Consider the following 27436-nt stretch of genomic DNA (forward strand, 5'->3'; position numbering starts at 1 on the left):
CCCTTCTCCCCACCCAACCCTGCCGGCTCCACGGGACACACTCCCCTTTCCCCTCAGAGACAAGCAGCTGAGCGGTGAGGAAAAGATTTCACCTTCGAAAAAAAAATTTCACAGTCATGCGTGCTCTCGGCGGAACAATGGACACATTCGGCGGGCCACCATGGGTGGGCAGGCCCCGGCGTCACAGGGCTTACTCCTCAGAGACCAGGAGGTACGTCTGTGGGGAAGGGCTCGGGAGCAGGGCCGGGGGGCCCCTGGCAGGAGCAGGCCCAGACACGTGATGACCTCTAGCCTGGCTCAGGGTGTCAGGCACAGCGAGGAGAGGGGAGACAGGACGCCTGTGGGTCAGCAGGCACCGGAGGGGTAGGAGGCAGGATCCGGGCTCCCTGTTTCCACTGCGACAAGAGGGCGGTGTGTGGAGAGTGGCCGGGGGGTCAGGTGGGGGTCAAGGTCAGCAGGAGCCGGCAGAGGCCGCAGAGGGCCACAGACCGGAGGGTCCCTGCGAGGGAACGCACCCCGCCCCGCCACCTTGCGGTCTGCAGATGGCTGGGCCCGGCCAGCACGGGGCAGCTCGGGCGTACTGTGGGGCTGGCGTGCGGCTGGCAGGTTGCATACCGGCTGGAACGGGTGGTCGAGGCGGGGCGTTTCTCAAAGCCCTCGTGCGAAGGGACAAGGAGCTGGGAAGAAAAGCCCGTGTGCATCTGGAAAAGGGCTGCTTGTTCTGAACAGGGGGAGGAAGAGCACGGAGATGTGCACCAGACCCCACAGAGGCCTGAGCTGCCCAGGCACGGGTCTGCCAGGTGCTCGGGACCCAAGAAGCCACACACCAAGAAGCAGGAAGTTCACAGCTTTGTGGCCTTTGTCATGGGGCAGGCTCAGTTCACGCGACCAGATTTTGGCGCAGAAGATTCATCCGCAGGTGGGCAACAAGGGTACAGATCACGCCTCCTGGAGAGGCCAACTCCTGACTTCTGCCTGAGGCCACGGTGCGGGGGGAGCACTGTCGGAAGACTGAACCTTTTGCGGGGCGGGGACCTGGCTGAGCCGGTCTGAGCAAGGACCAAGGAGAAGCTGCAGGTCCCAGAGAAGGAGAAGGGGCCGCAGGGGGACTGGAGGTTTGGAGGAGAGCAGCAGGCAGGTGAGAAGGCCACCCCAACGCCATGGCCTTGGGCAGGGAGGTCACACGGTGTCTGGGGACAGCTGTGGGTGTCACAACTAGGGGTGCTCCTGGCACTGAACGGGTGGGGGTCAGGGGTGCTCCTTCACCTCCCGCAGAGCCCAGAGTGTGCCCTCCCAGAGATGACCTGGCCCTGGAATCCCCAGGGCTAAGGGGAAAGACCTGGTCTGGGGACAGACCCAGCATCATCCCTCACCCCCGGCCCAAGCCAAGGATGCTCACGGGGAGCCACCCCTCCCTGAAAACGAGCCTTCAGAGGCTCAGGGGAGCTGGCACAGCTGGTCAGGGCGGGGGGCCATTTGGCCCGGAGAATCACATGGGATTTGGGAGAGTCACTGAGTGCAGGCTGAGGGGCAAGGGCAGGTGTCCAGCTTGGATTTTTCTGAGAAAGACCCCCAACCCCTAACTTTAAAGAAAAAGAAGGCAAATAGCCGTATTTTACATACTAAAGACTTTCCATGCTATCCCTGGGAAGGCTGATTTGTAGTCCGGTCCCCCTGGCTGGCTACTACAGCTCCTCCTGTCAGAGAGATGAAGATGGAACACTCCAGAAAGCAAGAGTGTCTGACAAGGGGGCTGCGGCAGCAAGGGGACGGCCGAAGCGGAGAGGGTAGAAGGCGCTTCCTCTGGCAGAGAAGGTCCTAGGCCGGCCGGCTGGGGTCCCCTTGTCCTCTGGGCAGGCTCTTCAGACCGCCTCCAATGCCGTCCGTTTCTGGTGTATGATGCCTGTTTACTGGTCACCTGCTCCACGGACCGACTCGGCTTGAGCCACAATCAATTTGCCGTCATGCTAATGTGCATCTGGCCTGGGAGTGAGCCTTGCACTACCTTGCTCTCTCGCCCTGCTGAAGGCTGGTCTCGCCCAGAAGCTGCTCTCCGCAAGGAGCACGGGGGAGCAGAAAATCAAAAAAATCAAAAGGACGGATAACAAAAGAAAGCAGGAGAAAAGAGACTCACCTCCACAAGGGCTGTCAGGAGCGGCTGGAAAGCATTCAGGAACATTCTCGGAGACAGGGGCCCCGGGGGTGGGGAAATCGTGTGGGGAGGCTGAGACTGGCCAAGATTTGCAGATTCGCAGACACAGGGTAGCAAGAACAGCTCCGTTGGGGGCAGGCTCTGGGCCGTCATGGCCCACCAGGCAGGACGGTATTTTCCAGAAATGGGTCCGAGGACATTTGTCCCTGTAGGGTGTGGGAGTGCCAGCAACTGGGCTCCCCGAAGGAGGGCTCTGTCCCAGCCCCTGAGACACCGTCCACAGCCAGTGGGGACAAGACGAGGCCGCAAGTGAGGGCGTGGCTGCAGGAGGGAAAGTTCTCCCCAGGCTCACACCCACCTGCTGCCTGATCCCACGGCGCCCGCAGGCTAAGGACAGCGACGTTGTTTTTGAAAGGTTCAGAAAGTGACAAGAACGAGCATACTCGGTGGCAGGGGAAGAGGATATGAAACTGCACTTTCAGCGTCTGTGAATGAGGTTTTACAGGGACAGCCACGCGCACTGGTTTATGTCCACAGCGGCTTTCCACGCTGTCCACAGCAGCTTTCACGCTGTCGAGCAGCTGTGAGCCATCAGGACCCACACCACAAGGTTCCAGCTCACGGCCAGAGGCCTCGCGAGGATGTGCAGAATGTTCTTTGGGCACCAGGAGGGAATCCGGCAGAATGGTGTTGTGAGCCTCAGACCCGGAGAGCCCGGGCGTTCCCGCAAAAAGCCAGTGGACTGATGTTCTGGGTCCCAGGGCACCACTGGGCACTGCTGCCGGCTGTTTCTCCTTCCTGGCACAAAGCTGATTTCCTCCTCAACCCAGAACTGTCCCCCACAACCTTGGTGACATGCCAAGAGGGTGCTGTCGCTTTGCCCTCTCCTCCCCGACCCAATGCCAGGCACGCGGCCCAGCGACTTGCAACCCACCACACCGGCAATGAGGGCGGGAGCCAGGAGGGGTCCACGCTGCAGAGAGGGGCCCTCCGAGCCACGACGGCGGTGTCAAGGACGTCCCTGGGGGACGAGACTCTGCACTCACTGCCATAATCGCAAACCGAAGAGCCGGATATTGGAAGCGCCAAATGAGCATCCCCAGCGCAAAAGGACAGGGGTGCGGCCACCACATGGGCTCCAGCATGAGACCTGCCGTCGCTCGGAGCCAAGAAAGGAAGGACCTGAGCGTCCCACCACGCTGAAACAGGGCTCCTGTGCCCGGGACTGTCACAAGATGACGGGGACCACCTGCATCCTCCCAGAGAGGAAACCGTGTGGCCCAAGGGCCAAAGGGCTGGCCACCCAGGAGTCGGTGATGTCAGAATGGGAAGGGACCCGAGTCCCTGACAACACAGACACCACCTGCTCCCAGGCCCACAGACCATGTTCCAGGAAGTCGGGATCCGAGAAACACATTTGCAAGAGAGACAGGAGAGGAAGAGAGAGAGGAAGGGAGAGAGAGGAGGAAGAAGGGGCGGGGGAAGGAAGAGAAGAGGAGGGGAGGGCGGGGAGGAGTGGGGAGGGCGGGGAGGAGTGGGGAGGTGGGGCACAGCCCGCAGCCACCAGCCAGGGGGAGCGTGGGAGCGGCTGGGGCAGCGGTCACTTACGGTCACCACCAGAGCCAGGGGCATGGAAACAGCGGCCCAGTCTCCTGGCTAACTCACCTGCGCAGGAGCTTGGCCTTGAGCGAGGCCCGGGAGGCGCTCCAGGTGCTCAGCTCTGGGCTGCTCAGGGCCGTGGGCCGGGTGTGGTCGAGCACGGTCAGGTCCTTGCCTTGCTTCCACAGCTCGTAGCGCTCCGGCTGCAGGATGCGCACGAATACGTCCATGGAGATCTTGACCATGTCCTTCCGGCACGTGCACTGCGAGGGGGCGGGGGTGCAGGGAACATCTGCTAAGCCCATGACCAGTGAGCCCGACAGAGGCCAGTTGAGTTCCACCCTGGCCTCTTCCCTTACTAGAACTTCTACCTCCAGACCATGGAGACCCAAGTCGAAGCCGTGCCCTCTAGTGGGAGCCTCCGGGCCACCCCTGTGGGGTCACAGCTCCGGCCCGGAATACAGCCTGGGGAAATGATGGCAGACCCTTTGCGGGGGACTCGGGGGTCGTCAGGCAGAGGGACGCAGCTCGGGAGCCCAAGGCCAGGAGGGGTCCGACCTCCAGCGGCCTGCGTCGGCTCTAACCGAAATCTGCCATCTGCCTGACACACGTACCCCTGAGGAGGTCAAAATGCGCGCAGACGGCTTCTTAACCGCAGTCATTTCAAGGGTCAGGAAGGGGGGAGCAGTCAGTCCCCAAAGGCTGAGAGCAAAAAAGGAAACGAGTGATTTCGAGAAGGTGCGGGGCACCCAAGGGCACACACCTGCCTGCTCGCGGATGCTGCCTCACAGGTTCGGGGAGAGGAAGCCCGGACCCACAGTGCACCGAGGGGACCTGGAGCGAGGCTGTCTCGGACCGCAGGGTCCTCTGCGTCTGGGCGCTTTGAGCACGGGGCAAACGAGCACGGCGAGAACAGACCGAAATGGGGCCCCTCTTGTCCCCACTCTGCTGTCTAGGCCCGTCCCTCTTGTGCCCTGAACAGCTCCCGCAGGCCCTCACGTCCTGGAGCCCCTCCTCCAGGCCATTGCACCTCGGCGGCCCCCAGCGCCGGGCACCTTGCAGGAGGCACACAGGTGTCCCAGGGACCCTGGAGGCACCTCTGGAAGTCGTGGGTCAGAAAAGCCAGCTAAAGATTCCAGAAGCTAGGCTCCAGTCGGGAAGCCAACACTCCATCAGCAGGAAGAACTCAGGCAGCCCTGGTCCCTCGACCTACCCGCGGACGACACGGGGGACTGGAAAATCATCCCGCTGCAGAAAGGGAGAGAAACTGAGGGGAAGCTCATCTGGCGCAGAGCAGGCATAAAGGGCCCGGCAGTGAGTACTTTTAGCTTTGTGAGTGGCCCGGTCTCAGCACAACCTCCCAGCTCCGTGGCTGGGGCTCAGAATCCCCACAGACAATACGGGAGCGAATAGTGTACCAGTAAAACTAATGCACAAAAACAGATGAAGGGTCCGATTCTGCCCAGGGCCTGTTTGCAGACTGGTCTAGACTCTGGAGGATAAAGCACTTGGAAGCAGGTGGCCTCAGGGACCCCAGGAGGTGGTCTTGGCCCCGGGGTGCCCTCCTACCTTTGCCTAAAATGCACAAAGTCCTTGCCTCCTTATGGAGACACGTATCCCCAGGACATGCTGTCCTGTGAGTGCTGCCCAGAGGCCTCCCGGCAGTGACCCTTCAGGGACAGGCCTGGGGACACCTGAGCTAAGGTCCCCGCAGCTCCAACCTTGAACGCTGGCCTGTTCAGAACATTCTCAGGCCCTCTTTCTGCCTCCCTGTCAAATAAACAGACTTAGGAGAAGCCCATTTCCAAAACCATAGCTTAAAACATGTTTCCATTTTAAGCACGCGTCTCACTCTCCTTTACAACTGTTTCGCTGTCACTGTCACTTTCTTAATGGAAACAGCAAGAAGGAAAAGATGTAACCACGCCAGCAACTGTGCTCCCTGCCCTGACAGGCCTTTCCACGTCTGCCCCATCTGCCCCGGAAAGGGGGACCATGGAGGACCCCCGTGTGAGGTGGGCACGGCAGGGCTGTGGGAGGGGCTCTGAGAAGTGTCCTGAGGAATGTCCTGCAGCCGCAGCTCCCACCCCCACTCCCGGGCTACCCACCCCGCGGGAGCTGGAAGGGGGAGCTCGGGCTTGGAGACCACGATAACCTGACCACGCCACCGAGCAGGAGGGAATATTTATGGACAAGTGATTCCCAGCAAACGCAATTCATTTAATGAAAACTTGCGCAGGAGAGAAAGGCTGGCGGGGTAATTTGGCTTCGGAGTGGCGGGAGCACAGATGGTGCCTGGGTTTCAGCTTCCTGGCCCCGCCGTGGCCTCCCCAGAGTCCCCATTGACAGCGGCTTAAGGGATTTGTATGAAGTGGCTGTGCAATTGCTTTTCCTTGAGTAATTAAAAAAAGCACCTGTGTGCACTCTGATGCGGGGGGCGCGTGGATGTGCTCATCGGAGCACTGTAGGGAGGCCTGGAACCTGGTCCGAGCCCTGCTGGCCGGCGGGGACAGAGCTGCCGGGTGGAGCCACACTCCGGGTCCACAGGCTCTGGCTGTGGTGGGGCTGCGGTCCGGGGGGAGGATTCTGGAGCAGCCTCGGCACCCAGGGAGCAAGCAGTGGGTCCGGGGGACGGGAGCGACAGCTGCTGGAGTTCAGGACATGGCAGAGCAGCTGAGCTGGGGTGAGGGGAGGGCGGGTGCCATGGACCTATTGGCTGTCTACTGCCAGCTGGTGGAGTTAGGGTGCTGAGGCCGACAGAAAGACCGAGCCTCTCCTCCCGGGCCCAAGCAGACCCCCCAATAGCCCAGTCCTCAGCACCAGCTCCCCTGTGACCGGGGACATCACAGGCTGCTGTCTCTTGGCGGCTGGCTGGGCCAGCATGAGGAGGCTCCAAGCTGCGGGGGGCTGGCGCGGAAGGGGGCTCAGAGCAGGCGGCGGGAGGGGCTCACAGCAGGCTCCTCAGGACGGCCAGCAGGTCGCACTATTTGTTTTCATTCCCCCTGTCACACCAAGCCTGCGGAGACAGGCGTTTTCAAGGCTCTGCTGGAGTCACTCAAGCTGACAGTTTCTGCCGCTCTCGCACCAGCTCCCCAAGTTCACAGCCATCCCCCACCCCTGTCGGCGCTGGCCGCACACACGGAGTACTCTCAAAGGGGGCTGGCTGTGTCCTTAGTTTCTGATGAGAAATGGGCAGAAACGTGGGGGAGGAGGTCAGGGGGCCCCCGAGCCGCCCCCAGGGCACACAGACCCCAGCTGCCAGAACCGCGTGCGGGGTTCCGCTCGGAGCGAGGCTCAGTCACGAGGGCGCCAAGTGGCACCTGTCCTGCCCCCATCAGCCAAGGCGGGGCGGCTGGTGGTCCCACTAGTGCCGGGCAGGGCCGTGTGGGAACAGAGGAGGAAGTAAAGGCGAGAGGCAGGGAGCTGGTTGCGGGGAGGTGAGGCGGGGAGGGCTGCACTGTCAGGAGGGGACACCCCTCCCCCCAGCCTGCCTCCCGCCCACAGCATGGGCCCCTTCCCCACAGCTCTCGGCCCTCACTGCTGGTTCCGGACTCACCCGTCTGTGGACATGGCCCAGCCCCTGCGGCCCCTCGCCAGTTCCCCGGTACCATCGGCCGCCAGCAGCGAAGCAGCATAGTTGGGGCCGGGACAGGAGGGCTACCGCCCCTCCCCTCTTGTGAGCAGAAACTGCTTCCTGGACAATGCTTCTGTCCAGTGGGGCCGATGGCCCTGCAAAGTACACCTCAAAGATCCCTTGACAGGTGGCCCCAGGAGCTGTCCACGCCAATTTCCTTAGTTGGCACATTGCGTTCGGGGGTGCACCCCTCAATTCAGGCAAAACCTGTGCTGTCGGAGGGACAGCAGAGAGGGAAGCAACGCCCCCCACGGCTGCCCACCCGCCCGGCGAGGCCCCCAGCTGCCAGCCCGGTTGGAGTGGGAGGCGCGGCCGCTGGCCTTCCTGTCACTGAGGCAAGCGTCTCCTCCCAGGGACCTCACCCGAGGAAGGGGTAAGCCCGGACAGAGCCGGCCTCCCCTTCGGTACCGACGAGACCACGCACGCCCAGGAGGAACCATAAGCAGGCTGTTTGACGGCCATGGGCAGATCCGCACCATGGCGCCGAGCGCTGCTGCTAACCCTCGGTCCTGGACACTGGGGGAATGACAGAAACGTCCTGGGGACAGACCTGCGACCTCAGGAAATAGAACACGCACGCTCACAAGTACAGACCTGCGCCCTCAGGAAATAGAACACGCACGCTCACAAGTACAGTCAGGCCCTGTCGTGAACAAGAATCTTTAGGAAAAGGCCAAGCCCCTTCATCAGACACCAACTGTGGGGCCAAACCATTTTTGTGCCACTTACTTTCCTAAATCTCTTTATTGGGCAGGTGCGTCCCTTTAAGTGAAAGATGGCCACGTGACAGAAAGCGGGCCAAACGCAGCCCGCCGCCCCTCTGTAAATAAGGTTTTATTGGTACGTGGCCACAGCCACTGCAGTGCCGGTGCTGCCACAGCTGCCGGAGCGGTTCCACAGACACCGCGTGGCCTGCACACTCACGAACGTTCACAGAAAGTTTGGTGAGCCTTGGTCAGAGGAGCAGAATGATTTCCACAGGGTGGCCTGAGGCCTAAGGACCTCGGTGGGGTGCGTGCCACAGGCCGACCCCGCTGAACGGTATGAGCCCCTGCAAATGTGCTGGGGATTGGGCTGTGGCCCCCCACGTCCCCAGGTCAAGCCCTAACCCTTGATGTGCCTACACTTGAAGATGGGACTGTCGGGAGGTAGAGACACTTAAACCAAGTCCTCTCCCCGCTCCTGCAAGGACATGGCGGGCCGGCAGCCGTCCGCAACCCGCCAGGGGGCTCTCACCAGAGCCCAGTCCCCCTGGCACCCACGTCTCAGATGTCCAGCCCTGGAACCGTAAGGGGCTATGCTCCTCCTGTTTACAAGCCACCCAGTTCCTTTGCTGCAGCAGCCTGAGCTGCCGGGGACAGGTACCCTTGTGCATACCCCGCACTGTCCTCTTCTTGATTGAGCACGGCAGGCTGCACACCCCACCTCCAGCCACTTCCAGAATCCAGCTCTCACCAAGGGCCAGGAAGCACCTAGAGCCTGGTGCACAGAGGCCGGACCCGAGGCCAGCTCTCCCCCATACCTGCAGCCCGAGCTGGCCATTCTCCACGGAAAGGTGCTTCCTGGAGCCCAAAAGGACTCAGAAGGCCTGGGCCACCTGCCCTTTACCAGGCTGGGACCGACGCCCAGCCTCAAAGAGTACCCAGGGCTGGACAGGACCAACCCCATGCTCTCGGGGGGCTTCGGGTCCCCTCCTAGCGGAGACACCGGCTCCTAGCCCTCAGCCACTGATCGTCCTCTCCTTGCTCGGAACCGCCTGGTGTTTCTGGTTTTACGAAATCAGGTAGTCACACACGGAGGAGCACAAGCAGAGGTCTCTGAAATGACACCTATGGAGTGACGGGGTCAGGCCCCGGGGCAGCCGGTTTACTCGGAAGCCCTGCACCTGCGCCTCCAGCAGAAGAGGAAAGGAACACAGCCCTGCGTGGTGCGGGGTGTGCCCTCCACCACGGGGTGGGTGTGCGGGCGGCGGCCTCTTCTTCCTGTCAGTCTCAGGATGCTACACCCGCAAGGGGTTACACTCTGTCCACAGCCGAGGAATACGTCCCGGGGGGTCCCAGGCGCGGCTTCCCTGACCGATGGCCTGCACAGCGGATCCCCACGCTCTCTGGCCTGGAGGGTGTGCAGGCGGAAAGGGCCCGTGACTTCCTAAGCGTGCGGGTGAGTAAAAAGAAAGGGACTGAGATCAGACTGGGCCCCTGTAAAGCCACACAAAACCAGAGCAAAAGGGTCTCAGGCTTGGAGCTCCAAGAGGGTCCCCTCTCCCACGTGTCTACTATTTTCCTGTGCTCTCCACTGGCGGGGCTGCATGGACGCGGCGTCGTTCACGCTGGTCCTGCCCTGCAGCGGCCCTCCCCTTGGTGGCATCAGGGCACAAGAGACCCACGCAGCCCTCCCCTGCCCCCTCCGGCACGCTCTCCTCGTCCTGCTGCTCATGTCCTGCTGCCTTTGACCGGACAGGCAGCTGGGGGAGGGCCGGCAGCAGGACGCCTCATGGCCCACCCAGGAACTCGCTCACCAGGGGCCCTGAGGACTCCGATGGCAACAGGCCAAGAGGAGAGGGAAGGGAGAGGGCGGGGAGAGGAGAGAGAGCGGGGGCAGGAGCCCAGCCGGGCCCCCCCAACACCGAGCCTCCTGTCACACCTGCCCAGGCCTCTGTGGCCCCCAGTGAGTCACTCCTGTCACAGAACTGCACCAGAGGCCGGGGATCTTGAGAGCGCCAGCCAGAGGCTCAACGAGAAGCACTCATGTCACTTCCAGATGACAAATGACAAGAGCTACGACCGTGGAGTTGAGGGGCGCTGGGCCTAATCTGAGCGCCGACCTGGGAGCAGAGAGCCTGTCACCGCAGATCGGAAGACTGACGTATCAAACAGCCCGACATGCGTGCATGTGTCTCCCAGGACCTGCCGCTCAGACCGAGGAGAATGAGAAAACAGGATAGGGCAGAGGTTTGCCTCTGGTTATCAAGCACAGGGGCCCCAAGCAGAGACAAATAGGTTCCTTCTTTCCCAAGCATGAAAAAGTAGAAACTGGGATGTCGTCAGGCTCGGAGCGGCTGGCTCAGGGCCCCTGGGGGCAGAGGGCAGGCTCAGAGGGCGCACGGAGCCGGACCAGCATGTGGGCTCCCAGCACTCAGGATACCTGGCAGCGGGGACTCCCAGACCACCAACATGAGACCTGACTTCCACAAGGGCCCCCCGCAGGACGAAGACCGAAGGCTGCAGCTCGACTCCACCTCTCCCTCCCTAGGCTTTAAAGCAAAAAAAAACAGGGGCGCCTGGGTGACTCAGAGGGTTAAGCCTCTGCCTTCAGCTCAGGTCATGATCTCAGAGTCCTGGAATCGAGTCCTGCATCGGGCTCTCTGCTCAGCAGGGAGGGAGCCTGCTTCCCCTGCTCTCTCTGCCTGCCTCTCTGCCTACTTGTGATCTCTATCAAAAAAATAAATAAAATCTTAAAAAAAAAAAAAAAAAAGCAAAAAAACCCAAACCAAACAAAAAAACTGAACCTTTTCATAGCAATCAGTATTAACGCCCAATACATCTTGGAGGATCTCCTTTACTAGCATCCCGTGGCCCTCACTGTGCAAAGCACTGCTCACGGGATGTTCCAACCACACGGGAGGGCCGACTCGGGTCCGAGTCAGCAGGGGGCAGGCGGCAACAGATCCATGGCTCCTCTGAGATTGGGCGCCCCATGAGCCCCCCTGCTCCCCATTACCGCCCCGGACTCATTCAGCCACCGAGCACACTGGCGTCTGTCCCGCAGATCCGGGGTCTCCTCCGCAAGCATTTTTGCTAAATGCAAAGAAAGCTTCAACGCACAGGCTCAGAAACGCGCCCCCCGCATTTTTCTCGGGAGGCTGGCGCCAAGCCTTGCCTACGGGGACAGGGACGGGAGGGGATGTGGGAAGTCACTACGATAAACCTTTCTAGGGGAAGGGGAGCAGCCTCATGCTGTCGAGGATTTTAAATGAGATCACGCAGGCAAAGCTCCCAGCCAGCGGCTGGCAGATCAGTCAGCGTCGCGCATTTCCGATCATAAAACAAGACCCCTGCCTCCTAATTCTCCAGCCCCTCCCCGCACGGCTCATCCAGCAGGAGACAGGAAGGCAACAGAAGGGTTTCTCTGCGTCTGATTGGTAGGTCTGGCGCTTTGTTCTCAACTTCTGAAGAATTACCCTTTCCCAGCCATCACAAGCCCCCACAAAATGACCAAAAACATATAAAACAGGGCACTCTTGTAAAGCAAGATAAAAAACACTGAAAGCCAGACCTTCCTTGAACACCATGCAACAAAAAGAGAGCCCTCCCAGGCGCTGAGCTCCCTCAGCTCAGCCCACCACTCACACCTCCGCAACCTGGCCTACCGGACCTTGAGGCCACCATGGCTCCTCGGCTTCGGGAGCCCTGGCCCAGCTGGGGGCAGCGCCCCCCTCTGCCTCCAAGCCTGGACGGCGCTCTGTGGGCTGGACTTCAAACAAGACCTCTCAAGGCTGCTTCCGGGGGCTATGCACCATCAGGCTCGGGGTGGGGGGGGTCCACGGGCAGCAAACACACATCTTCCACAGAGCTTGACCTCCCCCAGCTGACACGTGGGACCCAAATGCCTCCAATTTCCAGAACCTGCTGGACCCCGCTGGAGTATGAGAGCTCCCGTCTTGCTAGCAGCTGCTCCCCAGATGCAGGGAGACCCCAAGGCACACACAGACGGAGCTCAGAAGAGACTTCCAGGGTCTACCAGCACTTCATGGAGTACAACCCTGGGAGGACCAGAGGGAGTGCAGGGGCCCCTCCAGAGGACCTGCTGCTCCCCCTGCCTGTATCTCCTTCTAGAATGTTCTCCACAAACCAACAAACACAGATGGCCTTTTCCTGTCAGACAGATGATGGCCCACAACCACTGTTTACACCCTGCCTTTTCTCCAGGATACCTTTTCGGGGAATGCCCCACCTGAGAACTCAAGGAGCCATTCACCCTTTTTCGTGGCTGAATAGTATTCCAACATCCAGCTGGTTCATTGCATGTGTGGGCTCAGATTGTTTTCAATCTTCTACGTGCCCAAGGATCCTCTATACCCTAAAATTAATACCATTATGGCTTGAGCGAACCCCTAACTTCGCTCAGCTGACTCTGCTAACAGCCACAACCCCCATGTTTCTGGAGAACAAGAGGCTCCTGTTCTTTTTGTTCAGCTCTCTTTACCCCCTGCCATGGGTGCCAGGCCATGTTCTTTAAAATGTGGATTGTGATTTTTCAAAAAACCACTCAGCCTTCCCCCCTGTGTCTTCCCAGCCACGAGAACTGTCAGGGCTCACCTGCAGGGACAGACACCACAGACGATGCCCAGTGTCAGTCACCGACCACCCTAGCACAGCACGGCCGTTTGGCAGAGGCAATAACTAGAGTCAGGCTACCCTGGCGAGAGCACAAAGCCAGCAGACGCCCCAGTCCCCCAAGCACCCTGCTGAGGACAAGACAACTCCATTCTGCTGGAAATCGGGCAGGGACGGCCCTGGCAGGGGCACGGAGTGAAGGTCCACGGTGCTGCACACACTCCACCCGCATCTATCGGGCACGCACTCAGACCTCTGAGGGGCCCCAGGCCAAGATACCCTGCTCTGGGTCCCACTCCCAACGAGCATTCCCAACCGGCCACTTGTGCTCTGATCTGTGCTGGGACACAGAGGGCATGGACACCCTGAAGGCCAATACCGGTCACAGGGAAGGCGGACACGTCACAGCAGGACCCACAGCCATCTGAACCCCAGACAGCTCCTGCAGGGAGCTCCAACAGTGGAGCAGCCACTGCAGAGCGACAGGTCCAAAGCCGCATGCCACCCTCCGCCTGGCAGCACCAGAGCAGACGTCCGGCATGGCCAGCGACCAACAGGCCTCTTCCCAGAACAATCAGACCAGCAGGCATTTGGGCCCACAAAGCGTTAAACACCCCCGACGAGGGCAGAAACCCAGCCGAGGAGCCCACATGCACTCGTGATGGCTCACAGACACCACGGCCCCCCGTTTCTGCGGTAATTACCAGCGCTGCAGCGAGACACAGAACAAACCAGTTCATTAGGAAATCCACTGGAAGCTCTCAGAAGCGCTTCATAAACAAAACAATTAGGCGCACGGCTCCCAGGGCTCCCCTCAGCCCTTGACTGCGGGCTGCCCCCACCACCTCCCCCCTGCAGATCCCACAGCCAGCCAGGTGGCCAAGGTCCCTGGCCTGGGACCCAGCCCGATGCAGCCCCCAGGAGGCCCGGGCTCCAGCATCACCCTCCTCCCCTTTCTCCATGAAGGAAGCCTCCTCCATGTGTCGCTGTCCTCTCTGGGGCCCACAGGTGTGACCCTGCCCACCAGGACGGCCCGGATGGTCCTGCCCGTCTGCAGCTCGGGTCCTCCCACCTCCCGTTCCGCACAGACGGCAATGGCGAGCGCGATAATATGAAGCAGGCTCTAGGTGCTCGGTGCCAGGCGCCTACACGAGCACTCCCACAACTCTCACAAAGGCCAGAGAGGAGGACACCACATGCAGTGGAATCCACGGGAAGGCCGACAGCCCGGGGGCCCTCCGGAGCTACTGTGTGGCTGTGATGGCCCGTAGGCAAGGCTAAGGACAGAGCCCCAGGAAGGAGTGAGGGGCAAACACACTTCACACAGCAATCTGCCACGAGCCCCAAGCACCTGGCTGCCGAGCGCGTAAATCACAAGCCCGGCGAGGCGGGGGCAGGTGCACGGCCGGACCTCCAGCCTGGCTGGGCTGCGGCTCCCTGCCTGCTGCCACCTCCACCTGGGCTCCTGGGTCATCGCTTCCCAAAACAGAAGGCACACGATCTGAACACTTCGGTTCCCATTTTCCAGGAACAAAGGCCTCACCCGGTATGCTGGGCATCTGGGGGGCCAAGGGCCCTCTCCCCTCTTCCACACTTGGCAGAAGGCCCCTCCCTGCCAGATGCCTCTGGGGTCGGGGGGGGGGTGGTGGTAAGTTCCCAGGAAAGCAAAGATCTCGGCAGGCGGCGGCCCAGACAGCCGGCAGAAAATCAGTTAAGTGCACCCGGGCTCCTGGCCCAGCAAATGAGGCTTTAATTCTCTTTCGCTCTGTTTAATCCGCAGTCAACTTCTGCACCTGCCTTGTGGAGGAGCCTGGGATGTCGGCACCACCAGATGAGGAAAAGAGCCCCTGGTCCGGCTTTGCCCAGCGCCACCCACCACGGAAGCAGCCGGGATTGTGCGGAGCTAATCCAACGCAGCGTGCAGCCTTGTAGGGCAACTTCAAGTTCACACCAAGAAAGGGTGGTGCGCACACGTTTCCTTTCTCTGGCGCATCCCTCTGATCTCCCCGACTGTAATCCCACCACAAAGACCACCTGTGTGAGCACAGGAACTTCTGTTCTCGGAAATGGAGCATAGGCCTCAGGAAGCAACTCCCACCACCCCAGTCTAGCCCTGGACCCCCCACCAGGAGGCGGCCGCCAGCCTGGAGAGACAGCCCTGGGTGGGACTGGGACGGGTATGCTCCAGAACGGTCGATGGGCTCCTGCCTCCCAGCGGGATGAGGGAAACAGGCAGGGTGTGAACGTTCTGGACCCCTGCCACCATGACCTTGGCAGTTACTTGACCTCTCCTGCCCTCGCGAGGTCACAAAGTTCAGGGTCACCTGGCAGCAGGGAGAGGGAGGGAGGGAGAGACACAGGAAAGGAAAGAGTGTGGACTCTGAGGAGGGGTGGAGCGGAGAAAAGCCGGTGCTTAAAACGAAGCAGCAGCAGCAAGTGACCTGGGGCTAGGCTGGCCCCACACCTGCTCTGCACCAGGCCCTGTAGCTTCCTAGGGTCCCTGGGCCCCCGCACCCCACCCCACCTCTCACCCTCTCCCTGTGGGCCCAGCTCACTCCGGTGCTTCCTAGGCACACAGCAGGTGCTCAGCAGCACTTGGGTGACTGAGTTTGCATGTGACTTGGAGCAACCCTTGCTCCCCATGTGGCGGGGGAGAACCAAAGCCGGGCTGGAGTGACCCGGTTTGGGCCTGCTGGCTCATTTGGTTTTTCATTCCTGTTTCTAAAACAAACCAAAAAAACCACCCTACCATGGGCAATAGCAACCAGAACCTTCTACCTCGGGGGGCTGCAGGGCATTCACGGAGGAAACCCCCAGCAGGAAGGGCCAGGATGATCACTTCTCCCTCCCCTGAAAAGCTACACTTGCTCGTAAGAAAAAAAAAGTTGCATAAAGAAGACAGAAACGTATTGAGACCATAAGTTTTTAAGGAACCAAACTGCACCCCACAGAGCTAACGTCCACCGTCTGGGCACCCCCTGACCCCGCACACGTGTAGAGTGGGGTTACATGTATGTCACTCAAACTGCGGGGCTCCTCTCTCCCGGCTGCTGGGGGGTGGAGCTGGCAGGAAGTCCCCCCCCACCATGTCCCTGCAATCACTGCCCCCTCCCAGGAGTCCCAGCCTTGACCCTTGGGCACTCCCTGTCTCTGCTCACCCCATCCCCCAGCTGGCTTCTCCCTAATTATGTAAAACCCTGGGGGCGATCTCCCTGCTCCAGATGGAGGCCCAGGGCTGGCCCAGGAGACCGACATTGGGAAGCAAGGGTTTTCATCTGCTGCTGTGCCCCGGTGACGGGGCTGTGGGATCCAGAAACTGTGGCAGGGGTCAGGGACAAGGAAAGAGGCAGCGTCTTCCTGCTGGTCCCACCTCAGTGCAGGCCTGGGAGGGCCCGGGCAGCGGCGTGCTTCTCTTGCACACTGACGGCTCACGAAGGTTAATGCCAGCGAAGCGGCTCCGAAAGGAGAACCACGGAAAAAAGCAACCACCAGAATACACGTCAGCTCAGCTCGGTCGTGAAACCAGGGCGGCTCAGCCCTGCGCTGGTGGCAGGGGGCAGGGGGGTGCTAGGGAAGCCCAGGCCGGAGAGCAGACCCTGGGTGCTAAGCCAGGGCTAGCGCCCGAGCCTGCCCATGCCATCGGTCCCCCAGGTCAGCGGCAGCCCACTTGCCCTGCCACGACAAAAACACAACTATGTTCAGTTCTGCAGGCCAGGCGGTCTCTGGAACAGGTACCCAAGTCCGCTGCTGCAGGAAAATGCAGACAAAGACACCTTGTCAATGAACAGGTATGGCCGTGTGCCAATAAAACTTTATTTATGAACAAGAACCCCGAGTTTCATTTTAAGTGACATGTTCCATGTTCTTCTTGGGATTTTTTTTGCACAGCTCTTTAAAAATATAAAAATCATTCTCAGGGGGCGCCTGGGTGGCTCAGTGGGTAAAGCCTCTGCCTTTGGCTCAGGTCATGATCTCAAAGTCCTGGGATCGAGCCCCAGATCGGACTCTGCTCAGTGAGAAGCCTGCTTCTCCCCTTCTCTCTCTGCCTGCCTCTCTGCCTGCTTGTGATCTCTGTCTGTCAAATAAATAAATAAAATTTTTATAAAAAAAAATCATTCTCAGGTTGTGGACCACACGAAGACAGCCTGCCAAACATGGCCGGTGGGCCCCCATCTGCTGACCCTGCTCTAGAAGGACAAAGAACACGAACACCTGAAACTTGGAGGCTGGCCAAGTGCAAGAATTTGGCAAATGGGCCAGCCCAGAGGGAGTGTGACTGAAAAAGGGACAAGGGGCACAGTGGAGCCTGAAGAGCCTGAAGACGGTGAAGAACCAAGCTGAAAGTCTCTAAGATCTGGAAAGTGGTTGAGGCGCCTGGGTGGCTCAGTCGGTTACGCATGTGCATTCGGCTCAGGTCATGATCCTGGGGTCCTGGGATCGAGTCCCATGTCAGGCGCCTCCTTCATCCCCTGACCCTCCCCCATGCTGGTACTCTCTCAAATAAACAAATGTAAAAAATAAATTTAAAAACCTGGAAAGCAGAAACACTCTCCCTGGGTCCTGAGGAAGGTGTGCGGAGGAACCGGACCCGGCACAGATGGGGGTGGGCAGCGGGGGCTGGCAGAGAGAAGCCCTCGCTCAGGTGAAGCATCCTGGGATCCTCTCCGACCCCAGTGGCCATTCCCTAACACACGGCCAAGGACCCAGCAGGTCCATGAGAATTCCCTGACCCGAACCATCTCCCCACCCCTCCCAGGCCTGCCTCGGACACGCCTCAGCTGTCATCCGCGAGGCCAGGCACCTTCACGGCGTGTCCGGCCTGGACGGCTTATGATGCAGCACTGCTAGCGAGAGGCAGAAATCGTCGCCCTGGTCCCACCACCGAAAAGGCTGCGGGCTGCCCTCCAGGACTACACGGATGGATGCCCCATGGCCAACGGTCACTCCCGCTGAATCCCGTGCCTTCCTGCCCCGGGGGTCGGGGCGGCTGGGGTAGCTCTGCGAGGTAGCCCAGCACGGGGCCTGGCCACAGGCCCAGACCCGGCTGGCGCGGAGCACGGCATGCCACTCGCGCAGTAATTTCACGCTACGCCGCCCGGCGATGTAAGCGCGGAGGCCCAATCTAAGGCAGCACTTCCCAAATGTCACTTGTTTGTGAACACATGGCTGAACCCCAAATTGCTTTTACTATCTGGGCAGTCCCTGCCGGCCCCAGTGCAGTTCAGGCAGCGACGGCACCTCCAGGACAAGTCTGTGATCCTGTCCAGAGCTTACAACTCAATCGCAGCTCCCACCCTCGGCGCGCACACAGGCCCCGTGGAATTCTCTGCGCGCTGTCTCACAGTCCCCAGTGCCCCCACGGTCACGTGAACAAAACCACACACTCTGGGACAGCCCATCGTTCCTTCAGGTCCAAAGAAAAAGTTCTGGTATTCCTGCCCCTTCTCTTTCAGCAAAACCTGGCGTCTCTGCCAAAGACAGCCCCCCCGGGAGAACCACCCCAGCACTCCCACCCCCGAGTGCCCCTCCAGTCTGTCCTGCAAAGCCCGGTTCCTGTTCTGAACTGTGCTGACACAGCGTAGCTGGAGAACTGGGTAGTTAGAAACATAAAAGGTGAGCCCCTCCGTCCAGACCTGCACTGCCCACCGGCAGCAGGACACAAGCCAGCTGCGCGAGCTTCAGTCCAGTCTCCACACTCGAAATGTGAAAACAAACAAGAGATGCTCACTTTAATGACGTATTTGGTTTAACCCGAACTATGCAAACACATTGGCTACATAACCCGCACGAACCACTTATCTGTGGCAGTATTTCACGTCCTTGGTGACGCACCGAGCCTTAGACGTGGCATGTGTTACACCCACAGCTCAAGGCCACGACCCCACACGTGGCCAGCGGCCTCCGTGATGATCCCTATGGGGGTCACCACTGCTGGGTCTTGCAAGAAATCCTCCGACTGCCCTGGTCCAATGCACTGACTTGGAACTGGCCAAGCGATTCCTCGGAGGAACCCCAGGCTCCAACTTGGGAGGCTGGCAGGAAGCACCCCGCTTTCACATCACGCTGGCCCAGCTGGAGGGAGAACTCCTGTTCCACGTGCCCCAGCACCAGAGAGATACCCGTAACTGGACCTATCTGCAGTAGAGAGAGGCCCATGGGCCGAAACCCTGGGCCAAAGCCTGAGCCAGTCTGATGGGAGGAGCGCATCACCTTCTGGGAAGGCTGTGACAGGGTCCCAGGGCCGCAGTGGCAGTCCTGGGAGGAAGGCCCTTGGTGCAAGCCTGTTCCCACCGACAGCCCCTTCTTGCTGCCTCAAAGCGAGGCCCTCCTTTTCCCAGGAAAAGAACCAGAGGAGTCCTCTTGTCCGCCAGTGATCTCCATCGAAGCCCTCGGGCCCAGAGAGCAGGGTCTGGTGGGGAAGGTTGGTCCCTGGCTGCAGGTCGCAGGCTTTGTGCCTCCTCCCTGCTCGTTCTGGGTGAGGAACGTCCTGGGGATGAGTTCACTGAGGATCCCAGAATCAGATGCTGGTGGAGAGACCAGGCCCCCCGCCAAGTCTAAGCAGAGGCCATGCAGGCCCGGGACCCAGGGGCGGGCTGGCAATGGCCGACCCCCATCGGGACCCTTCCAGCGGTTCTGCCGGAACTCACCTGAGTGGCCACCTTGCCGTAATCGATCCACCGCAGAGTGGCGAAATTGGTAGATTCTGCACAGTTGAAGCCGTGATTGAATCCGGCGTGGTAGCCGTAGGGAAACGTGATCATGAACTCCCCGGCCTCCTGTGTGATCTGGGGAGGAAAAGGCCAACAGGTGAGCAGGGCCAGTAGGCAAGGGGCGAGGCCCAGAGTTAGGAGCGGAGGCTACCGTGTGGCTCCCCCACTGAGGTCACAGAGGCCGGAGAAACAGTGTGTCAGCAGGACACAATGTCAAGGTGGGGAGCTCTGCTACGTGAGCTGATGGTTCCAGAGCTGTTCAAGCGTCCCGATCCAGCCTCTGAAACAAGACCCCAAACCAAGGAGCTCGGCGTGAGTGACGGGGGAGAAGGCCCACAAGGACCCCAGAGGGAAGTGTCTATAACCTTTGCCCCAAGGCCTGGAGGAAAAGGTAGCGACCCCCCTGGGTCCCTCCTCCCCCTTCCCCCCCGGGTGGCACTGCGCCCATCAATCCAGAAGACACTGGATCCAAAAGAGGGATGACAATTAATGGTGGTCCCTGTCCCAGAACACAAGAGGTGAGCCCGGAGGTCCGATCCACAGACGCGGAAACCGCGGCTGCTGGCGTGGGAGTGACACGAAGTCCTTGTTTTCTGGGGCTGGGAGTAACCAGTGCCCCGCAGAGGAACAGACCACCGCGGGCAGCCCCCCACCCAGCAATCCCCCCGCCGTGAGACGGGCCTCTGTCCCTGAGGAGTCTGTTTCTTGGGTTTCATCGAACGGCTTCGTACAAACTGTGGTCCTGTGTCTGCCTCTGTCCCTTGGTGCGACTTCCAGGTCCTCTGTCCCTTCTGGTTCCTACAGGGAACCCCATCGTGCGGGTGTGCTGCTGAGTACTTCCCCATCCTCCTGCCGACAGACCGCCGCTGTTTCCGGAGTGGGGCTGTGGTGAGTGTTGGAGAACGTGGTGGGGCCAGTCTCCCCGCGGACACGCATGCCTGCACTCGTGCGGGGCCTCCTGGCGGTGGCACGTCTGGGTTTCCGAGAACCTGCCCGGTAGTTTTCCGCGGAGGCTCCCCATGCAGCCCCCACCCCGGTCGCGGTGGGGAGTCCCCATCAACTTTCCTGCTGGCCAGCGTTCAGGGGGCGGGCGGGGTCCCTCCGGGCGGGCTCCAGTATCTCCTCGTGGTCTCAACCGCCCTTCTCTGAGCCTACAGGTGCCTAAAACGTCCTCTGGCCAAGTGTCTCCTCTCGCCCCACTTAATCAAGTTGCTCGTCTTTCTGGCGTAGCTTCGTACGACTTCTCAGGCTCGCTAATCTGTATTTATTTCTCCAGAGAGATGAGCAGAAGCGGCTGGATGCACTGACGTAACCAACAAGAAGTCAGACCCTGCGGGGGTGGGGGGTGGGAGACGTCCCAAAGCCAACCACGGAGTCAAAAATCAATCAAAACTGACACAGCCTGGAGGAAAGCCAGTCCTTAAGAACACGAAGATATTTTTCTTTTCAAGTAATGAATTGCACCAATCAAAGGAAGTCAGTGTGCATTAAGTTATATTTTTAAATTCCTGTCCAAGTGACAGGCGTGGGGGGGGAAGAAGCCCACGCATGGCAGGAGATGGTGAGTGGGGGGTGGGGAGAGAACACTCAGTGTCCCCGAGGCCCCAGCAACGCCCCCCCCATGCCGCCCTGGGCCCAGCAAGGATTCTCTGGGCCGGCTCCGGCCGCAGGGCTGTGTGAAATGAGTGGCTAATACAATTAAAATGTAGGGATTTTTTTTTTCTTTGAAAACATAATTACGGATTTTCTTATCCTTTCTGAGCTGACCTTGGAGAGCATCATCTCGCGCTCCTGCCAAGCCGGCTTGCCTGCTCCCCTCCCCACGCAGGGCACAGGCATGAGCAGGGAGCCCTGTGGGCAGGCGAGCGCTGCGGGGGTCCCTGCGGGGCCCTCCTTCTCCTGGCCGGTCGCTCCCTAAACCAAGGCCTAGAAGCAAAGTGCTCAGGAAGGCCGGCAAGATTCGGTCACAAAACCGACACCCTGGTGGCTTCATCTCGAGCCCCGGTGTCTTGTCCTCTGTGTCACCGCCACCAACACGAACCCCACTGGCAATCAGAAGGCACTTGGGACAACGGCTCGGCCATGCAGCCAAGTCAGAAGCAGTGCAGGGACGGATAGCAGGACACACCAGTCATGGAGGAAAAGCCTGAGCGCGGCTGCTTCCCTGAGCTCCAGCAGGATAAATGAGGAAGTCCGTGGCAGATTACGGAAATACACACTTTTAATTATTAAAAAGCTCTGCTATTGATCTGCTTTTTCTTCTAGAAGTAAATACCATTACAAAGATTTATAAGGGGAGCGCGGGAGTCACTCCCCGCCCCGGGCTGCCAGGAATTCCGATAAGGGGACCCCTGCGGACCTGGTCAGGACATTCATCTGGAGCCTGACACTGGTCCCTGCTGGGCTGGCCTCCGCCTCTGCCCTGCAGGCCTGTGGACCATTGGGGGCCGGGCTGGTGGGGGGAGCCCAGCCTCTGAGAGCCAGCTGCCCCAGGCCAGGAGGCCGCCACCTTCAGGGGACTTTCAGGCATCTGATGCACCAAGTGCAGTGCCAGGCAGATGGTGACACAGTGGAGGGGACGGTGCCAGCCTGCCGGCTCCTCGGACGGGCCTCTCTCTCCTGGGAAGCAGCGCCCAGAGAATGTTCTCCACAACCCACAGGAAAGCAAGTACTTGTCACTTCTGGGAGCAATGCCGGGTCTGTCTGCGAGGTTCCTGGTAACTGGTGGTGTTCAAATCAGGGGCCGAGGGGAGGAGAGGGAGGCAGAGAAACCTGCGTTTCTCAGACCACGTGCCGCTCCCTGACAGATGACCCCGACGGCTACAGTGAACCCCCAATCTGCACGCTGATGCTATGGGCAATGTGACTGAAATGTCAGAAGCAATTTACAACCCACTGACACTCCCAGCAAGGGTGGGCGTGAGGGTCTGGTCGCAGAACTTGCTCCCATGCCCGACAAATGCTCCTGTAGGGAGATCTGTGGGAACCAGAATCCCAGGAAGGGCCTCCTCTCCCGGCCTGCCTCCGCTACCCAGACCAGAGTCTGCTCTGGCCTCTCCGGAAGGTTCCCAGCAAATCCCTCTGGTCCAGACCAACCTGGGGATGCAGGCCTAGACCTTCCCATCCAGGAGGCTTATCTGTAGGGAAGGGACTGCCTGCAGCGGAGAGCAGCTGAGCCCCACTCCAGAGCGGAGCCCCTGACGAAGGCCCAGGTCTGGGAGCTGGCCTTCCACGGCCGCCCACCTCCCCACCCCAACTCCCCAGCTTCAGGCCTCATTCATCACAGCCTTTGTTGGGGACAAGCGGAGCACCGCCTCCCCACCCCCCCACCCAGGGCAGTAAACTGAATGAGTTAGCAGTCTTCACCCTGCAGGAGCACCACAGATTTCTTTTCCAAACAGGTATTTACTCTCGCAAAGGACATCTGCATGGGTCATGGGGTGCGGCCAGAGAGCAGGCCTAAGAGTGGGGGTCAGGGGCACTGCCCAGTTGTCCTGTGGCTTCCCAGGAAGTCTGTGGGAGCTGTCCCTCCACCGCAATCCCAGCCCCGTAGGACCCTGCAGGGCGGGCGGCCAGCAGCCGCAGTGGGCAGGGGACTGGGTGGGAGTTACATAAGGCAAGACCCCACCCATCTCTGCCCTCTTCCATCCTCACCCCCCACCACAGCAGAGCTAGAGGCTGACTGCCCAACCAACGTGCCCTTCCCTGGCTTGCTAGTGTTCTTCTAGAACCTTCTGCGGGCTTAAGAAGCCAGTCTCCAGGGACATGGGTGGTCCCCTCAGCCGGGGCCCTGGTCGCCCGTACGTACCCGGCTGAACGGGATGCCGTACTTCTTGAGGATGATGGGCGAGATGAGGGTCATCTTGTGCCGCAGGAAGGCATCACAGCCCTGGGAGCTCCCGGGGAAGAACCCTAGAGCAGAAAAGACGGGCATCAGTCGGGAGGGCGGCAGCTGAGCATGGCCTACTGTGGCAGCGTTCGACCCCATCAGGCGCGGAGCATGGAGCCGTGTGGCCCCCAGGGAACAAAGCGCACAGGGGCCTGCCCAAAGCTGTGCACTCGGCTGGCGGCAGCGACGGCAGCCCTCAGGCCTCCAGTGAGTGAGCCCAGAGCCAGGAGGGGCCGTGGCCATCTGTGCAACCGAGTGTGCCCCCAAGTCACAGATGGGGTGTGGGCCAGGCACAGCTGCACAGGCCACCCCCTCTGAGCACCCCACACACAGCACCCACCGCACTGCACGTGCCCCGTTGCTCAGCCAACATAATGGTGCAGCAGGGGGGAGACAGGACACCGAGACGGACGCTCTCAACCCGGGAAGCCGTGGGCAGTGCTCCCCACACAGCCATGGCTGCAACCAAGAGGAGGAGAGGCCCCCTGTGTGGGCCCCGGAGAGGGAGACTCCAGCTTTCGGCTGACCCTCCGAGGCCTGCGGCGCGGCGGGAAAGGAGCAGAGCAGCCTGACCCCGGCTGACCGTCTGCGACCCACGAGATGCGAGTTCACATCCGGTGCTTTCTGTCTCACAGTGCAGGCCACACAGCTCGTTTAAATCAAGGTTTGTGAACGGACAGAGGTCAGACCATCAGCTCTATCTGCTCAGAAACTCTGGCTAACGTAGTTCAGGGACCCCTTCCAGTCGCTTGTTGGCTGAAGCTCCCATCAACGATGTGTGGGTCTCAAGGTTAAAGAAAAGCCCCGCGATTCCGCGCAGAGGTGCTGGTCTCCTCACCCGAATCATCAGTGAGAGGCAGCCAGGAAGGGCTCCCTTCAGGACCAGGCCCTGGACACAGCCCGCCCGGGGACCCTCCTGGGAGCCGACCCAGACTGCGGGCCCCCAGCATCCGGGCCAGAGCACACACCCCGGGGGCTGGCCAGCTAGAGAGGGCACCCTTGCACGTGTGCGTGTGCTGTGTGCAAGCACAGGGCCCTGCCCACACGCCTGCTGGGGGAGGGGGTGGGGGTTGGGAGGCCCGCCGGCAAGGACACGACTGTGACTGCGAGGTTCTATAAAGTGCGAGGGATTACTGAATCCAGCAACTTTCCTTGGTGCTAAAAGCGTTTCAATTAGAGTTATGGCCCCTGCCGCCCGGCCCGCGGCCTCTCTGCAGTCCCTCTTTTTAATGCACAGTTTAAGTGGCTCTCATTAAAGCTCTAATAAAGGCGCACATTTTAAGTGATTAGCACCAATCGCGCGCCGACACATTAACGCTCTCTCCGTGGGCTCCGCGCCTCTCCCCGCGAGCCCATTTGGAGCTCGGCTATTCATTTTCCATATTCATTGCAATCTCATTCCATCCATCTCAATAATGGAGTCTGTGACGCACGCCCCCCAAAAAGTTTGGAAGGGACAGGAGGAGGGCAGTGACTCACTTGCCCTAGAACCTCTCCCATCCTCCGAGGAGGGGCGCAGGGGAAGCAGGGGGCCAGCCCTCCCGCCAGCGCCACAGCTCCCCACCCTCCCCCAGGGCAGACGGCCCCGGTCCCCCTGCCGAGGACTGAAAGAGTCCACGCTGGTCACAAACAGCGATGGCGTGGCCCCCGCGGGCCTCCAGCTCCTGGCTCGTCCTCTCCCAACCCCGGCACTGAGTGTCCTGCTCGTGCCCAGAAAGCAAACCAGGCCAGATCCGGGGGCAGCAGGGCCTCGGCTGCAGGAAGGATGTGGAGAGCAGGCCAAGCTCCAGTGAGAGCTGCCATGGCCCTGAAGGACCTCCGTTCTAGCTTTTCTAGGCGACACTCGGTCGTCCAAAGGCAACACTTTTCTTTTCCGGTAGAAAAGGCACAGAGAGGAAGAACACGCTAGGTGCGGCTAGCTGCAAAATCCAGGGGACACTAAAAGCAGAGAAGCAGGCAAAGGGGGGTGAACGCCAGCCCTGTGGTCACCAGAGGGCACCCATGAAGACCACTCTGTGGCACTTTCTTCCGTGGCTGTGGTGGGGTGGGAAGCTCAACAGTGGCCCCCCCAAAGATGGCCACGTCCTGCTCCCCAGAACCTGGGACTATGTTCCCTTCCATGCGGCAGGCCCTCCGCAGATGGGATTAAGTGCAGGACCCTGAGATGGGGGCCCCGGCGTCACCACAGGGTCTCCACGGAAGTGAGGCAGGGGAGGCCATGTGACCACAGGACTGGGCCACAGGCTAGAGCCGGCGCCTCTGGAGGGAACTGGTCAAGAAGCCTGTATTAATTAATATTTGTATTCTAAATTTATATTTTAAAAAATACGTCGGGAAAACATTTTAATTTGGTTTTTATTTTAGATCTTAATAAGAGAAATTGCTCTCGGCTAGGACTGTAAGTGGCATTTCTACAGTGAGAAGCGCGGTCCTGCTATGGGGGCTCAGCCCTGCTGTGAAGACACAGCCCACGTTCCCACATGACAACACCGCCGGCCTCGAGGCTGGGCGAGCCGGGCCCGGGGCTCTGGCCCCACTCTCTGACAAGCCTCCCTCTGTCCTCGTCCTCGGAGAATCAGTGTGTAGCAGGCGTCTGGTGAACAGATGGGCAACTAGCATAGAAGCCCCATTTCCCAGAAAGCTCCACCATTTCTATCTCCAAAGTCAACACGGGCAGGGGAAGAGCACAGTGGGCGTTCCTTGGGGGAGGCATGAGGAAGGGACAAAGGACGGCGGCAGGTCGTTAGGGAGACTGCGCCGAGGCTGAGTGATGGCTTCCAGGTTTCGTGGCTGCCAGCAGGGAGGACGCAGGCTGCCCAGAGGGTCAGAGGGATCGGATGGCCCCTGTGCTGTCCCAGCAGCTCCCAGAGAACAGGGCCAGATCCCCAACTGCCCCGCCTGCCCAGGGGCTTCTGGCCAACGAGGGCCAAACTCTTGGTGCCAGCGGGGTTTCTCAACACAGTCCCAGGCACTCACAGCCACCTGCTGTCAGAACGGAGCAGGGCGCCACGACGGGGAGCAATGCAGGAACCCCATCAGCCCCTCTGTCAGGAACCCCACCAGCCCCTCTGTCGGGGGCCTCAGCATCACCCAGTAGGGTGTCTGGCTCGTCTCCAAGGATGCCATGACCTGAGGGCCTGCCTTTACCCCAAGTGGTCAGTGCCCTCTCTGCAGACACTGCCCGGGACCCTCTCTGACAAATTCAGGCAGCCCAAGAATCCCCCAAGGGGCTGGTCTGGAGGGACTGCTGGAGGAGCCCGGGAGCAGGCACACACGCACAAGCAGCCCGCCGGCCACCACGCAGCTGCGTGGCATGAGCGAGGGGGCCCCGCACCAGACCGCTGCTTTTCCAGACCAAACACAGACTATAAGGCCTAGAGGAGGCTGTGACACAGTGCCAGGAGCCGGGAGCGAGACGGAAGAACGCGGCCACCCTCCCCGGCCTGCTGGAGTCCGCAGTCACACTTGGCAGCTCCGTGCTCACAACCCGGAAAAAAGAGAGTTTAAAGCAATGGCCTCCTGTGCGTCATTCACGAGGTGACCAGCCCCATAGCGGGGGCGGAGTGGGGGGTAGATCTGATTATGAGTGGGAAAGGAAATGGATATCAGACAGTGACGGCTTCCAGCACCCACCACACCCAGAGATGGAAACTCGCATAGAGAGGGCGACCCGGGAGCACGGGGCTGCCACCCCCCTGCCCCCACCCCTGCCCGCCCGGGGCCCAGCTCCCTCCCGCCCGGGGGCGCACACACGTACCGATGGCCAGCCGCTCCAGGCGCTTGCCGTGCTCCGGCGGGATGGCGTACCTGCGAGAGAAGGGAGGCCCGTCAGACGAGACGGCACATGTGGCCACCGTGCATCTGAGGGGCCCGGGGGCGGCGGCCACAGCCTCAGAGCAGAACTGAGCTGCAGCCGCCATGGGTGCTGTGAGAAGGGGTGAAGGGCGGCGGGAAGGTGGCAGGGCAGGAACCCAGAGCCAGCCACAGTCCGCGCCCTCCCTGATGGCCTCCCTGGACACCAGGCTGGACGCGCTCCCCGTTCAGCAGCGCTAAACCTCTATGAGGCTTAAAAAGGCAAACCTAAAAAAGTGAGCCCAGGATCGGAGCTGCAGGGGA

General features: G+C 60.6%; 1 protein-coding gene across 9 annotated transcripts in view; it reads right to left on the reverse strand.

Moving 5' to 3' along the window:
- Positions 1 to 27436, reverse strand: part of KDM4B (lysine demethylase 4B) — a 132031-nt gene that overhangs the window by 26633 nt on the left and 77962 nt on the right. For all 9 annotated transcript variants that reach the window (XM_045086069.1, XM_045086053.1, XM_045086060.1 and 6 more), the window contains 4 exons: positions 27078 to 27127; positions 23240 to 23343; positions 19369 to 19506; positions 3818 to 4014 (listed from right to left, as the gene is read on the reverse strand). In XM_045086069.1, coding sequence (XP_044942004.1) covers positions 3818 to 4014; positions 19369 to 19506; positions 23240 to 23343; positions 27078 to 27127 — 489 coding nt within the window. The remainder of the gene's footprint in view (positions 1 to 3817; positions 4015 to 19368; positions 19507 to 23239; positions 23344 to 27077; positions 27128 to 27436) is intronic.

The sequence above is a fragment of the Mustela putorius genome, unplaced genomic scaffold (assembly GCF_011764305.1).
Source record: "Mustela putorius furo isolate JIRA1106 unplaced genomic scaffold, ASM1176430v1.1 tig00000095_pilon_pilon_pilon, whole genome shotgun sequence".
In the NCBI taxonomy this organism is placed as follows: domain Eukaryota; kingdom Metazoa; phylum Chordata; class Mammalia; order Carnivora; family Mustelidae; genus Mustela; species Mustela putorius.